Genomic DNA, 16,565 nt, shown 5'->3' on the forward strand with positions numbered 1-16,565 from the left:
ATTTTCAGTCTACTGAAGATGTAAAAATGATTTCCTAAAACAGAAAAAGACATAGATGAAAATTCATATTTTCAGAATTCTTGAAGCCAAACATTGCAAATTGCTTATTTGATTTGCACCACACCAATTAAGCTATGAAACATTTATTCACATTTCTTTAAACGAACATTCTTGTTTCCCTCCACTCAAATTACTGATTTTGTAGGGCTGTGGGTTTATAGAAAATTTGGGAATTCTCTATCTAATCACCCTTGTCACTCCTTGACTCTCCTTGCAGTTCACAGGAAAAATCTGGTCTCTTCAGAGAGGTATCTTTGTGTAACTACAGACCTGACTTCTTAAAGCCAGATCCCAGATGGGACTATGTCTACACCAAGAAACATTCTTGTTGCCAGAAAACAATTTATAACGAGTCCATTGGCCTTCTACAAGGAAATAAGTAAAACCAGCTGGCTCTTGGCACCATTCCCACTTGAGGATACAATGCAATGACTGTTTTCAGGCATCCTCACAGCTTCAGCCTTATTTTTCTTAATAAAGCTCTTTCTATCCAGGAGAGCTGTGCAGCTCGTTGTGGCTCAACCTCAAGAAGTCTGTTGCGCAATGGGATGCAAGGGCGAGATTTTGAGGATAGAATGTTATCCAAGTGTTAGAATTTTATCAGCACCATGATGATTACACCATTAGAGCCTAGGTTCGACCCAATTTCTACTGACCATGTTCAGTTGCATTATGTACACTCCTCCCCCACGCCAGTTGTTGAGCATTATCCTCTAAGGCAGTGTTTCCCAACCTTGGCAACTTGAAGATATTTGGACTTCAGCTCCCAGAGTACCCCAGCCAGCGAATGCTGTCTGTGGAATTCTGGGAGTTGAAGTCCAGATATCTTCAAGTTGCCACGGTTGGGAAACACTGCTCTAAGGCCATTTTGCTGTTGCTGGGCTAAGAAGATACGTGGCTCCCACGTTTCTAAGTTGGGATTTAATCAGAGATCTTACAGGTAATCCTCTAATTACTATGACAATTGACCCCAGAATATATGTCACTCAGTGAGAAATTTAATAAGTGAGTTTTTGCCCCATTTTATGACTTTTCTTGATACATACCATATTTTTCGGAGAATAAGACGCACCTTAATTTTGGGGGAAGAAAATAGGGGGGGAAATCTACCTACTAGGTATTCATCTGACTCATCCTTAGTCTGTTCAGCTTCAGTATATTATTTCCTTCTCTGGTTAGGGCTGAAAAAGCCTTTTTCAGAGGGCGTGGGAATGAAAACAAGCCTACAAAAATCTAGGGCTGGGAAAAAACTTTCTTCAGAGGGAATAGGAAGCCAGGAAGATCATTAGCATCTAGTTAGGGCTGGGGAAAAAAGCTTCAAAAAAGCTACATTCAAAGTATAAAACGCACACACATTTTCAGCTTATTTTAGGGAAGAAAAAAATGCATTTTATACTCTGGTGCATCTTATATTCCAAAAATACAGTATGTTTAAGTGAAACACTGCAGTTGTTTAATTAGTAACACAGTTGTAAAGTGACTCTGGCTTCCTCTATTGGCTTTTCTTGTCATGTTCAAAAAAGATGATCACATGACCCTGGGATATACTGGAATCGTCCTAAATAAATATGAACCAGTTATCAAGCATCTGAATGTATACCACATCACCATAGGAATGCTACAAAGGTTGAGTAAAGAATGGACAGAAGTCAATTTTTAGTGCCGTTTTAACTTTGAAGTCACTAAATGAACCGTTAAGTCAAGAACTACATGTAGGAACTTGTATTTGCTATTCTTGAAAAATGATTGATGCTAGACCTCTTTAAAAGTCATGTTCACCACTTGTGAGGGGGTTCTATAGCAGTGTTTCCCAACCTTGGTCACTTGAAGATATTTGGACTTCAACTCCCAGAATTCCCCAGGTAGCATTCGCTGGCGGGGGAATTCTGGGAGTTGAAGTCCAAATATCTTCAAGTGGCCAAGGTTGGGAAACACTGTTCTATAGAAAGCACTAATATTCTCTTTTTTAAAATAAAAGATCTTTTTAAAAAATAGGCCTGGAGGAACAGCAGTGGCAAGATGAATACTTAAGATTCTAAAACTACCGTGAAAATCATTCTCTATCATTGCTTCCATTACACACATTGCAAAAACAGCAATGCATATGCTTCTGAAATGCTAGACCTCATTTTTATAAGGAGGGAACAGCAGTGAAATCATCATCATATCAACAGCATCATGAAGATTTCTCTTCACACCGTTCCTGTTGAGTGTACTGTAATAGGAGCAGTAGTCAACATAAACCTTCACGGCCATCTGTAAAAAGAACCCAGCACCTGAAGAGATAAAAGCATGATGGAATGATTTATTATTACCTTCTCCCTGCAGAATGAAATGATGCCTATTATTGTCGCTGATCAATTACTTCTACTATCTTCTTATATGATTATTGCTCAATAGAGTTGCCTGTGTGATTTAACTGGACTGCTGGAATAAACTTCATCCCTCTTGTTGTAAATTCCCAGAATTCTTCACTCTCCCACACAAAAATAACAGCTCCTCTCCCTCCATAATGAAGCAGCACAGTACTTGAGGGAAAATATTTGCTTAACCATGGTACAGGTAAAACTAAAACCAAACAAATAATAAGTTGCTTTGGGAAGTAGGAAACAGATGTGTGTGTTTATTTTCCAGTAACACCTCCAGCAGAAATGAAGGACAGAAACCCTATTGCTGGTGGCTCTACACATAAAGAGCCTCTTTCTTAAGGAACTCTAACAGACATAACCAAAAGGTTTTTGACAAATGGTGAATATTATTTCATCTATTGAACAGAAACAATATACAGCTTTAAAAACTTTCCTGATGGTATGCTTGACACACATCTAATTATTATTATTATTATTATTATTATTATTATTATTATTATTATTATTATTATTATTATTAATTAGATTTGTATGCCGTCCCTCTCCACAGACTCGGGGCGGCTCACAACAGTGACAAAAACAATATATAATGACAAATCTAATAGTTAGAATCTAAAATAACAATAGTACATTTAAAAAGTCTAAAAAACAAGGAACCCCAATATATAAAAACATACATACAGTCATATCATGCACAAAAACTACATAGGCAGGGGGAGATGACTCAGTCCCCCATGCTTGATGACAGAGGTGGGTTTTAAGGAGTTTACGAAAGGCAAGGAGGGTTGGGGCAGTTCTAGTCTCTGGAGGGAGCTGATTCCAGAGGGTCGGAGCCGCCACAGAGAAGGCTCTTCACCTGGGTCCCACCAGACGGAGAAGACCAACTCTGTGGGACCTAACCGGTCGCTGGGATTCGTGCAGTAGAAGGCAGTCTCGTAGATACCCTGGCCCGGTGCTTAAGCCTGAAAGAAATCGAATAAAGAGAAAGACATTTCAATTAACAAAACTGCAATTAACTCAGTTCACCAGTATATAACTGCAAACTCTCAACATCTAAAGAGTGACTGACAGGTGTTACAACATTATATAGAACAAGTCCTGGGAATTCCAAAACTTGATATAAAAGTCAAATAAATAAATAAACAAAAGATGTAAAGAAACTCAGCAATCATGGAACAGGAAGACATGCATTTTTATTGTTAACTGATCAAAGAGCAGAAAACAGAATAGAAATAAACGGACAATTTTCAAATTGGAAAGTATGGCATTATGAATGAGTAGCCAAAGTAGGCACATTTGTTAATGATCCCATACTGTTCAAGATGGTAAAGTCAAAACAATGTCAAAAACTTTGAAGAGATTCTTCCCAAACTTGGCATTTTCAGAAGGAAAAGAGGGTGCCTTCAAACTAGGGTTGACACATCGTGACTCCCCTTAGACAAGTCCCTGTAGTTTTCTTGGCACAATTTCAGAAATGGTTTCTCATTACCTGCTTCCTAGGCCCAAAGTCACCCAGTCATTTTCATGCCTAAAGCAGGATGACAATTCATGGTCTCCAAGTTTCTATCCTGATCCCTTAACCACTACCAAACAGGGCACCAAAATATCAAACACAGTTCTATATAATCAAATTCAATTTTTTAAAAACCCTGCACAAAGAAATTCTTTGGGTCAGAGTTGGCAGTGAATAAGGAACATAATTGGTGATTATCCCAATGAGAGCGTCTATAAAAATGGTTTCCTTTGGTTATAATTTTGTACTTGGAATCATTAGATACTTCACCATATACAAACATCAAATACAGTATATCAAATATGCACTGGTGAGCCACCAGTATGATGCAACTGCAAAAATGATTAATTTGCATATCACTGGCTCTACTATAATCACTTCTCTCTATTGGGCATACGGTATTGGTATTGAGAGCCAGTTTGAAGTAGTAGCTAGGATGGGGGCTTAAAAACTAGGATAGTGTTATTCCAGGCCTACTTTGGCCAGTCCTTCTCAAGGCTGTCTACTAGGCTATTATTGTAAAGAAAATATGAAACAAGAGTATTAGGTGTCTGCTTCCTTGAGTTATATGCTGTATAAAAAAGATGGGATAACAATATTCATCTTTAATGTTGTATGCCGCCCTGAGTCGCTTCCAGAAGGGCGGCATAGAAATCTAATAAATAAATAATGAATCTAATTCTGGGAACATATTTTAACTGGGAGATTTTAGAACAGGTTCAGACAATGGCAATGAAGATGAACATGAGAAACCAAATTCTCTGTAAAACCCGAGGAGGCTGAATTCTTACTCTTGAAAAACAAGAGAAGCGTTCTTTAAAACTCTTGACAGAAAAAAAAGATCTTTTCTCTCTTTTAAGAATTGAAGGCATTGAAAAACCCTAACCATCAGGTAGGCTCCATAGTTCGCTGGCCAGCACTACAACAATGGCTTGCCACTGCTTTCTTTATTCCAGGATTTCTTACTTCCTATGCCTAACCTATGGCTCTGGGATTCTTCTGAGAACTTTCATCCAAATGTCTGTTGAGATTCTCAGTTATCCAGGTGAAAGTTGCCCCAATGATGCTTTTTTCAAAAGGCAACTGGACTTTCTTGGATGAGAAGCGAATAGTCTTCAAAGAAAAACCAAAAGATCTAAGTATTGCCCACAAGATCATATGCTGCAACGTCCTGCATGTCGGCGACTACTTTAGCTTTAACCACAACAACACAAGAGCACACAACAGATTTAAACTTAATATTAACCGCTCCAAACTTTACTGCAAAAAATATGACTTCAGTAACCAAGTTGTGGAAGGGTGGAACTCATTACCGGACTCCATAGTGTCATCCCCAAACCCCCAACACTTTACCCTTAGATTATCCAGTTGACCTATCCAGATTCCTAAGAGGTCAGTAAGGGGCGAGTACAAGTGCACTAGAGTGCCTTCCATCCCGTCCTATTGCTCTCCTATACCTTTCTTCTATTCCTATCTCTCTTCTTCTATTCTTTCTTAGATATATTTTACTATGAGTATCTCCTCTATAACCTTCATCAGGTATTTTACTATGTGTGTGTATATATATATACTGTATACCCGTTAAAACCCTCATTGTGTATTGGACAAAATAAATAAATAAATAGTCCTGTTGCCTCTTGGGGGGGACACCTTTGGGAGTTTCACCGAAATACTAACGAGCTCAGTGCAGATAAGTCAGGTGCTGCCACCTGCTGAGATTGGAAACGGACAAAAATTTGGGTCAGTTAGAAAAAGGGGACAAGCTACAATCATACGGAGAACACAGACATCTTTGCCTGCAGCTTGAAGGCAAATGTTCCCAGAATTCAACCTTTCCGGGAAAAGTTTCAGACTCCGCCTCTTCACAGGAGCAGCCAATGGTGCCTTTTGTGTTTGTTTTCCTTTCTTCGGTTAATATTGTTGTTCTCTGAGCCGTTACGGGCCACCAATCAATCGGTGCTCTTGCATCCCAGAAATCTCTTGCTATTTTATCATGTTATTACACCGGATTAACATTCTCCCGCGCCCCCCCCCCCCCGTTCTGTTTTTGTACAACCGAGGAAGCTCTTTCGCGCTCTGAAATAACTCATTCCCCTTCTTTAACCAATCAAATCGATTTGCTTTCAGTCAATGGGCGTGGCTTCCTCGTCCCATCTCATTAAGCCAGTAGAAATGTCCTTCTGTCTTCCATGCCCCGCCCCCTCGACCCCGTTTAGAATGTTTGACTCCGCCCCTCTATTTTGTTTCCCTTTCGAAGTACAGTACAGTAGTAATCGAAATCGGGGGAGGGGGTCTCTTCCGGCTTGTGCCTGGTCGCAATTTAACCATGTGACCGGAAGTAACGTGCGACTCAAATTGGGGTGACTTCCGCCTTTTTTCACTTGATTCCTCTTGTCGAGGAGGAATTGAGGCAGCGGCTGACCAGGTAAATCCTTATATGGCGAAAAGAATGCCTTGCAGGCACTCTTTTAATCATATGGATTAATACTTTTAATATTCTTCGGTCTTTAATAATAAAAAGCAGGTCCTTTGTGTGGTGTTGCCCGATAGCTTGTTCAGAATAAATAAATCAACCTTTATTGATGAAGATGGGTTTAAAACAGCCCCGTGCGAAGGAGTCTTTTTGGTATACCCAAATATGGGACGGAGCATACCGCTTCTGCTTAAATATAAATATCAATAAATATAAATTTAACAGCGAGAAGCATTAACGTTTGCCTTGAACTGCAGATATGGGGTGGCAGTGTTTACGCGGGCGGACAAAATCTGCGGTAATTTTCTGTAGGGTGAATGAATTATAACAACCTTTTTAAAGGTTTACGGGTATCTGTTATTGCCATGTTACGGAAGGTAAGAGTTTGAAACAACCGTCTTAAAGGATTGATACATCTGATATGATATAAATCAACAATACACAATCTGTATTTTTTTAACAGTTTTAAAAACTTTGCGGTTAAACATGTAAAGGGTAGGATAGTGGGAAGACTGCCAGTCATTTTCTGTGGATTTATAATCTCTTTGATTTGCAGCCCACCTTTTCCTCTGGGTTTTAAGGAAGTGTACATGATTGTTGCTCCTCCCATTTTTTCCCACCCCAACAATCCTGTGAGGTAGGTTGTGCTGAAAGTAATTAGAATCCATTGCATGATGTGCCTGCAGAGTCATGTTATGTTGGCGGACAGTTGTTCCAATAAAGGAAAATACTGTGGTACCTCTACTTAAGAACTTAATTCGTTCGGTGACCAGGTTCTTCAGTAGAAAAGTTTGTAAGTACACTGTAGAAGTAACTTTTCCCATAGGAATCAATGTAAAAGAAAATAATACGTGCAGACCCATTACGAAAGAAATAAAAACTCGGATTTTGGGTGGGAGGAGGAAGAGGAGGAGAGTCGCTGCTGAAGGAAGATGGTGATGTGAGGGGAATAAAAAAAAAATCCAAAACGTTAAGGCTTACAAAAAAAAAAGGCACTCTGAGACGGCGAGAAGGCGTACGCACTTCCCATACACCCGGCGCAAGGCTTCCTCCCATACACTGCACCAGAGAGAGAAACCCAGGGGGAATGGCAGAAAACTGGCTGGGCACTTCATGCCACTCTCAAATTTCCTGGGAAATTTTTCCGGGCTCAGGTTCTTAAGTAGCAAATGGTTCTTAAGAAGAGGCAAAAAACCCACCTGGTTCTTATCTAGAAAAGTTCTTAAGTAGAGGTGCCGCTGTATTTGTAACTCAGGGTTAAATGAAGGAGTCCTTGGTGCCCTCTGAGCTAGGTTGTTTCCTTGCAGACCTTTCACTATCAAAACTAGGTAACTCAGTGTTAGTGATGAGTGGGGTTTACTTGTCAGCAGTTTATATTTTAGTTGTTTGCTCTCTGAGTGTTGGGACCTTTGTTCTTTTCGATTGAGCTTTTTAGCTTGTTTGGCAATTCCTTGATTTGGGTATTGTTTACTTCTTGATTGCTCATCTGATGTTAGTCCTGGTGTGAATCTATGCTCTCCTGGGTGCTGATTGCTGGTGATAAGATGCTTTGGTCTTTTTGCCCTAGCTCAGCTCCAGCGGGTATGTGTCCACTGGCCAGCTGATTTTCAGTTTGTGCGGAGGCTCTGGGAGGGGGTTTTCAGCTGCTGGGGGGCAGGGAAAGGGATTTTTGCCCTTCTCAGTCTCCAGGAAAGCTTCTGGAGTCTGGGGAGGCCAAAAAACAGGCCCAGGCCTACCAGGACCACCGGAAGTCAGGAACTGAGAGAGAAGGGGGCTCATGGATTCATGCATGGGGGCGGGACAACCGAGGGCGCATTGAATTATGGGTGTGGGCATGCAATTTTGGCATCTGAGGCAAAAAAGGTTCGCCATCCCTGGTATAGATGCTGTATTCCTTTATCTGCTGTTCAGGACTGCAAAATTGTTTGTACTTGTCTGAATAGGAGTCTTACACAAAGGTAAGGATTATTACTTTGATAATGAAGCATTTTTTATTGTTGGGGTGGTTTTTTCCGTACACTTGTGTTTATAGTTTGCTATTGTAATCCATGCTGATCAGGCTATCCAGGAAGGGTAGTGAGGAGTTGTTTTGAAACATTAGAGTTTTTTTCTTTCTTTCTTTCTTTTTTTTTGAGCAAAATTTAGGTAATCAAACACTGCTATACTTGTGTATATTCTAGCTGTGCTGTTCTTAGCAAAAAGACTTTATGATAATATACTAAATAAGTTAAATAACTTTACCTTCTAACTAAATGTTTACCTACTAACTAACTAAATGAGGACCCGGATTGTGGGGACAATATGCCAGCTCTGTTAAAAAGTGCTATTGCTAACATGTTGTAAGACGCCCTGAGTCTAAGGAGAAGGGCGGCATAAAAATCAAATAAATAAATAAATAAACTTGTAGTTGGCCTTCATGCCTAAATAGTAGCAAGCTAACATAGCTATTTGTTCTGCTTCTTTATTTTCTGATAACTTTATGTGAAGCTGGGGAATACCCTTCTGAAACGTGTACTTAAAACACCATTTGAAAACAGAAGGAGTGGCCATTTAGGGGTTTTTTGTGTGATTTTACTCAAACTTGCATTATTCATCAGTTTATTTTTATTCTCTTGATTGTTAAGTCATTAAGTAATTGCCTTTATTGCTATCACTGCTTTCAATTAACCATTTTTCACCTCTTCAAAACACTAATAGATTTTATATTCATGCTTCAAATGGTCATATCAGTTTTCCTTCTGATACATGTAATCTCAGCTTACAACCATTTATTTAATGGCCAAAGTTACAATGGCAGTTTAAAAAACAGAGACTTGGGCTGGTTCTTGCACTTACAACTATTGTAGCATTCCCAGATCACATAATTAAATTTTGGGCACATAGCAGCCAGCATACATTTATTTACCTGGCCCCTAACAAACAAGTCAATGGGATAAGCTAGGTCTGCTAAACTGCACCATTCATTTAACAAGTGCAGTGATTCAGTTAACAACCATGACAACAGGGGTCATAAAACTGAATACAACTCATCTAATAACTATCTGACTTAGCAGTGGAAAACGCGTTCTTCCTGTCGCAATGCAAACCGGTAGGGAAGGTAAGTGGAACCCACCCCTGATATTTATTGCACTTATATGTCACCAAATTATATGAGACTCATAGCAGTTTAAAATAGCAATTAAAAAGGAAACATTCACAATGTTCAGCATTTAAAATATCTGCAGTAAAAGTATATGATGATGCTAAAAGTATATGAATCAACAATTTTTTAATTTTTATCTATATATTTATTTTGTTTGCTGCTCATCTCCCCACAAAATGGGTAAACATACATGAGGTAATAAAACAATGTCAATACTCATAACCAGGAAACTACCAATTTTGGGGAGGTGACTGTTCCACAGGGCCGGGTCAGCAACAATAACAACAAAACCATGACTGATTCTGTAAGTCAATAGCAACTTTGTGAATTGCATTTAGAAGCATACTGGCCACCAACATGGGCCTGAAGGTCAGGCAAAATGTACTGTTGACAAGTAATATTCACCATAAATTGTGGCATCACATTTTGTATCAATAACTATTTTACTGACCCCTCACATTCTGGACATAAATTGTTTCAACTCCTACCTTCAAAATTATACCATAGAGCATTGCACACCAAGAAAACCAGACACAAGAACAGGTTTTTCCCGAATGCCATCTCTCTGCTAAACAAATAATTCCCTCACCACTGTCAAATTAATAGTAATTGTAATGCACTCTTAGTGAATAGTTTGACAGTTTGACTTCTCATCGTTCCTATCACCCATCTCCTCCCATTTATGACTGTATGACTGTAACTTGTTACTTATATCCTTACGATTTATATTAATATTGATTGTTTCCTGGTTGCTTATTTATACCCCGTGACAATGATTAAGTGTGGTACATCATGATTTTTGACAAATGTATCTTTTTGTGTACACTGAGAGCATATGCACCAAAGACAAATTTCTTATGTGTCCAACCACACTTGACCAATAAAGAACTTTATTCTGTTCTATTCTGAATAGTCTTCAGTCCCATATATTGACAATGCACTTAAAGCCTAACTCTGATCATGTAGTAAGTAATCTAAGTTATTTGGCAGTCCCATGTATAGAGCATTGCAGTGATCTATTTTCAAAGTGACAAAGACAATAAGAATCTCATAATTCAAGTAGAGTTGCAATTGGTCTGCTAGCTAAAGCTGGGCACAGCCTTCCCAACATCCACCTGCCCAATAGCAGTGGCCTTGTATACAGGGGGACTTCCTAACATGGTTATTTATTTATTTATTTATTTATTTATTTATGCCACCCTTCTCCTTAGACTCAGGGCGGCTTACAACGTGTTAGCAATAGCACTTTTTAATAGAGCCAGCATATTGCCCCCACAATCTGGGTCCACATTTTAGCCACCTCGGAAAGATGGAAGGCTGAGTCAACCTTGAGCTGGTGATGAGATTTGAACCACTGACCTGCAGATCTAGTCAGCTTTAGTAGCCTCCAGTATTCTGGGATAAAGTTGCAAGATCCAATCTGGATCAGTCATTGGGACCAAGGATTTAGTCTTCCAAGTTTCCTAAGGATGGCATTCAGCACAAGTCCAAAAGTTCGAAAGACCAAATCTCTGGTCCTGGTGACCCAGATTGGATGCTACAACTTCCTAATATGTTTGATGGACATTTTCAGAGCCAAATAACTTAGATTACTTACTACGTGATTAGAGTTAGGCTTTAAGTACATTGTTTTAAGGGGGGGGGGCCTTACAAGAAAATGTTTTTTTCCCTAATGAGTCTAGAGTCACACTTCTGCCAACTGTGAAGCAAGAACTGCTATGATGTAGCACAAATAGATTATGCAATCGGATGATATTCAGTAAAGTGGCAACTCCTTATAATTAAACCAATATTATATAAACGTTTGGGATTCTGTATATTTATTTATTACTTGGAATAAAAGGGTTTTTAAAAACTTTGGTAACGTAGGTTAAAGGGTTAAATAAGGTTCAGGAGGGAAGTGTTTTTAATAGGAAAGTGAACACAAGAACAAGGGGACACAATCTGAAGTTAGTTGGGGGAAAGATCAAAGGCAACATGAGAAAATATTATTTTACTGAAAGAGTAGTAGATGCTTGGAACAAACTTCCAGCAGACGTGGTTGGTAAAACCACAGTAACTGAATTTAAACATGCCTGGGATAAACATATCCATTGTAAGATAAAATACAGGAAATGGTATAAGGGCAGACTAGATGGACCATGAGGTCTTTTTCTGCCGTCAGTCTTCTATGTTTCTACGTAGGTTCACTTCCCCCCAGCTTTGGTAACCAAGTACATAGTGATGTCCTCCTCTTCATAAATCCCTGGGCCAGTGATGGTGAACCTTTCTTGGCTCACGTGCCAAAAGGGTATGTGTGTATGCTAGCACACATGCACGTTCATGCCCCCACGTTCATGTGCACTCTCCCCACAGCGAAAACGGCTAAAAGTAAGCCCAAAAAGTAGTTGGCCAGCGCGTGGAAGTCATATAAGACAATGCCGCATGTTGTTGTTGTTATTATTATTATTATTATTATTATTATTATTATTTATTAGATTTGTATGCCGCCCCTCTCCGTAGACTCGGGGCGGCTCACAACAGTGATAAAAACAATACATGGTAACAAATCTAATAATTAAAATCTAAAATAACACTTTTACATTACAAAGTCTAAAAAAAAACAACCCAGTAGATAAAATACATACACACAGTCATATCATGCACAAAGTTATATAGGCAAGGGGGGGATGTCTCAGTTCCCCCAAGCCAGACAACAGAGGTGGGTTTTAAGGAGATTACGAAAGGCAAGGAGGGTGGGGGCAGTCCTAATCTCTGGGGGGAGTTGATTCCAGAGGGTCAGAGCCGCCACAGAGAAGGCTCTTCCCCTGGGTCCCGCCAGACGACATTGTTTAGTCGACGGGACCCGTAGAAGACCAACTCTGTGGGACCTAACCGGCCGCTGGGATTTGTGCGGCATGTGCCTTCCTATATGGTTCCGCGTGCCACTGTGGCCCTAGCTTTGTTGCAAGAAATCTATTTTTGTTCTTATTACCAGAGATACACTGATGAGGGATTAGTTATGATTCATGATTTATCTTTTTTTGAGTGGCTGTTGTGATAGAAATGTAAGTGGTCTCAACCTTGTGCAGATATATCAACAGGCATGCAGGGAATTGTAAAATGGCTGAACTTTAAGCCTCTTATCTCCAGTAAGGAATAAAACTGCCAGTTCTTACAGAATTTACAGTGACAATTCCTCCTTCCCCACTCCCCAAATCCAGCGAAGCTTAGTGATTGAAGGTCATTTTAGCAGCGACTGCTTGAATGTTGCTTGGGAACCAAGTTTGATGCCTACATTCACAGCAACCTTTATGGAAAGGGCACACACATGTGTAAATTGTAGCTTTTCCTTGCAAAATGCACAGATGGAAAGTCTAATTGCCTCGGTCATAACTGGCATAAATTTTATGATGAAAGCTGCCACTTGGGGAGATGTAACATGTGACTCATAATTTGGACAGTTTACTTTTTTCTTTTTTGCAGATCTGGAACCCTCCCCACCCCTCCCCAAATTCCACACACTCACCCAGTTCTTGGAGCTTAGCTATGCCAAGGAACAAAGCTCTTTTGCTGTTGGATGTTTTGAAATGGCAATTTTGATTTTATAATTTGATCTGGGTGGATTGGGGGTTGGGTGGCTGGCCTTATCCCAAGCAAATGCAAATGGGGTATGGGGAAGATTGAACTGTTCCCCCACCTCCCGGGTAATTTGCTTCTAGAGTCTAGTTATTGTGGAATACTTCTTCCAACCCTGCTGTCTTTGGGTAGAAAGTTGGATTAGATGACCTTTGATTGTTTCCAAATCTGCAAACAACCATCTGATACAACAGTTGTAGATATTAGCGAGGGGGATACAATTTTCTCATCTCCCCCCCCCCCCGAATGGATCAACTGACAGTAGCTGGAATAGGATGTGCCAGCATTTTCATACTTGCTTTCATTCTGCCATTGAACCTACCAAACAATACTTCATAAGTGAATTTTAGATTAGATTAGATTTATTGGATTTATATGCCGCCCCTCTCCGAAAACTCGGGGCGGCTCACAACAAGATAAAAACAATACATAATAACAAAATCCAATACCCACCAATCCAATTACAATTTTAAGCTAAAAATTCATAAAAACAACCCCAGAATATTAAAACACGCATACAATCAATCTAACACCAAAACAACATGGGCAAGGGGAAGATGTTTCAGTTCCCCCATGCCTGACAGCAGAGGTGGGTTTTAAGGAGTTTGCGAAAGGCAAGGAGGGTGGGGGCAATCCTAATCTCAGGGGGGAGCTGGTTCCAGAGGGTCGGAGCCGCCACAGAGAAGGCTCTTCCCCTGGGTCCCGCCAGACGACATTTTTTAGTCGACAGGACCTGTAGAATGCCAACTCTGTGGGACCGAACCGGTCGCTGGGATTCGTGCGGCAGAAGGCGGTCCCGGAGATATTCTGGTCCGGTGCCATGAAGGGCTTTATAGGTCATAACCAACACTTTGAATTGTGACCGGAAACTGATCGGCAACCAATGCAGACTGCGGAGTGTTGGAGTGATATGGGCATACCTGGGGAAGCCCATAATTGCTCTCGCCGCTGCATTCTGCACGATCTGAAGTTTCCGAACACTTTTCAAAGGTAGCCCCATGTAGAGAGTGTTACAGTAGTTGAGCCTCGAGGTGATGAGGGCATGAGTGGCTGTGAGCAATGACTCCCGGTCCAAGTAGGGCCGCAACTGGCGCACCAGGCGAACCTGGGCAAACGCCCCCCTCGCCACAGCTGAAAGGTGTTTCTCTAATGTGAGCTGTGGATCGAGGAGGACGCCCAAGTTGCGGACCCTCTCTGAGGGGGTCAATAATTCCCCCCCCCCAGGGTAATGGATGGACAGATCGAATTGTCCTTGGGAGGCAAGACCCACAGCCACTCCGTCTTGTCTGGATTGAGTTTGAGTTTGTTGACACCCATCCAGGCCCCAACAGCCTCCAGGCACCGGCACATCACTTCCACTGCTTCTTTGACTGCTTCTTACCAGTTATATGTAATTTTTTCCTAAAAGATCACTTGTGTTCAACATCTTTTAAGAGACTTCCAGCATTAGTGTTGCCTAATTTATAAACTACTAAAACTCTTGTGTCTGTAACTTTAGCTGGATGAAAGGGTGCATAATAGGGCAAAGTTTTATCAACAGAGTTCAAATGGGCTAAATTACAGAATCTGTTGTTCTGAGGAACAAAGTTAGGGAAAGTTGTGTCTCCTTTAGCATGGTCTGGTCTTTCAGTATTCTGTGAGTTTCCTAGCCATTCCTGTAAGCCAACGGTTCTCATATGGCCCATATGGGTCGCCAAAGCCATTAATCCAGCTCATACAGGACCACGAGGCTGCCCTGCCCCCCTGCCGGCCCCCATCTGCCAGCTGAGCACAGGACTTACCTTTGTGAGCCCCAATGCTGGAACTGGAAGTAAGGCCAAAATGTTTGGCCTGCAGGGAAGTAAAATATGGGGTATGCAGCTGTTCCAAGAGACCAAATATTAGCCTATTTTTGACCAAAATGGGGCACACAAACACTCAGGGAGGCCAAAAGTCAGGCCATTGTAGCTCTTTTTTTTTTACCCCCAAGCCAGTCATTTTAGCCAATTTTTGACCTGCAGAATGCTTTTTAAAGGCAGGGGAAACTTCACCTCCCCCACCTCCAAGAGAGAGGGAGAGAAGGGTATTTTGATTGTAAGCTCCTTAAGGCTTAGAAGAATTGCTGCAAAACTGAGTTTCCTGAAGTGGACCACTAGACTCCTAAACAACTGAAAAAAATGATCTAGTAAAAAGAAAAGTCAACCAATAGACCAACATGCAAAAGCAAATAAAACACCCCTGGAAGGAAAACAAATTAAAGTTTAATTTGTGTGCATTGTTTAATGCAGTGTTTCCCAACCTTGGCAACTTGAAGATATCTGGACTTCAACTCCCAGAATTCCCCAGCCAGCATTCGCTGGCTGGGGAATGCTGGGAGTTGAAGTCCAGATATCTTCAAGTTGTCAAGGTTGGGAAACACTGGTTTAATGGACTGTTAAATTGACTATGACCACCCAGTCACATGACCACCTAGCCACAGTTACCCAGACAGTCAAGGGGGGGGGAACAGTCTGAGGACCATGAATGGACCCCCTGTTTAAAAAGTTTAAGGACCTCTGCTATAAGCCCCCACCCCCCTCCCTTCCACACACAACAGCAGAGGGAGAGAGGACAAGCACAGTGGAAGGAAACCCTGCACACTTTCCCCACTCCACTCTCTCCAGGCCTTCTCCAACTCATGGGGCAGGTCTTGCACGCCTCCATGCGCTGACCCTGACTTATTCCATCAGCGCACATGCCCCTCCCCAACCACACACAACCTCTCACACAACCCTTCCCCTCACGCCTTCCCTGGCCCATGTGACACTTGTTGCACCTGCTCACACAGCCTTTCTGACCTGCGCCGTCAGCCCACATTATTATTATTTATTCAACTTCTATGCCACCCAATCTCGAAAGACTCATGCACAACACCAAAATGTTGGTTATGACCTATAAAGCCCTTCATGGCACTAGATCAGAATACCTCAGGGACCGCCTTCTGCTGCACGAATCCCATTGACCAGTTAGGTCCCACAGAGTGGGTCTTCTCTGGGTCCCGTCAACTAAACAATGTCGCTTGGCGGGGCCCAGGGGAAGAGCCTTCTCTGTGGCGGCCCCGGCCCTCTGGAACCAACTCTCCCCAGAGATTAGAATTGCCCCCACCCTCCTTGCCTTTCATAAGCTGCTTAAAACCCACCTCTGCCGCCAGGCATGGGGGAATTGAGATATACTTTCACCCTAGGCCTTTACAATTTTATGCATGGTATGTCTGTATGTATGATTGGTTTTTATAATAATGGGTTTTTAACTGTTTTTAGTATTGGATTATTGTTATATTGTTATATGCTGTTTTATTACTGCTGTTAGCCGCCCAGAGTCTGTGGAGAGGGGCGCCATACAAATCCAATAAATACAAATACAAATACACCT

At 41.3% G+C, this 16,565-nt stretch overlaps 2 protein-coding genes across 2 annotated transcripts in view; both read left to right on the top strand.

Annotated features, from left to right (window-relative positions):
- PPP1R1B (protein phosphatase 1 regulatory inhibitor subunit 1B) overlaps positions 1-423 on the top strand; it is a 103,395-nt gene extending 102,972 nt beyond the window's left edge. Inside the window, exon 7 of the mRNA XM_070728993.1 lies at positions 278-423. Within this exon, the coding sequence (XP_070585094.1) occupies positions 278-342 (65 nt within the window). The 3' untranslated portion in view covers positions 343-423. The remainder of the gene's footprint in view (positions 1-277) is intronic.
- Positions 424-6,272: 5,849 nt separating this feature from the next.
- Positions 6,273-16,565, top strand: part of STARD3 (StAR related lipid transfer domain containing 3) — a 45,670-nt gene continuing 35,377 nt past the window's right edge. The window contains exon 1 of the mRNA XM_070728981.1: positions 6,273-6,367. The gene's annotated coding sequence lies outside the window, so the exon portion shown is untranslated. The remainder of the gene's footprint in view (positions 6,368-16,565) is intronic.

The sequence above is a fragment of the Erythrolamprus reginae genome, chromosome Z (genome assembly GCF_031021105.1).
Source record: "Erythrolamprus reginae isolate rEryReg1 chromosome Z, rEryReg1.hap1, whole genome shotgun sequence".
NCBI lineage: Eukaryota > Metazoa > Chordata > Lepidosauria > Squamata > Dipsadidae > Erythrolamprus > Erythrolamprus reginae.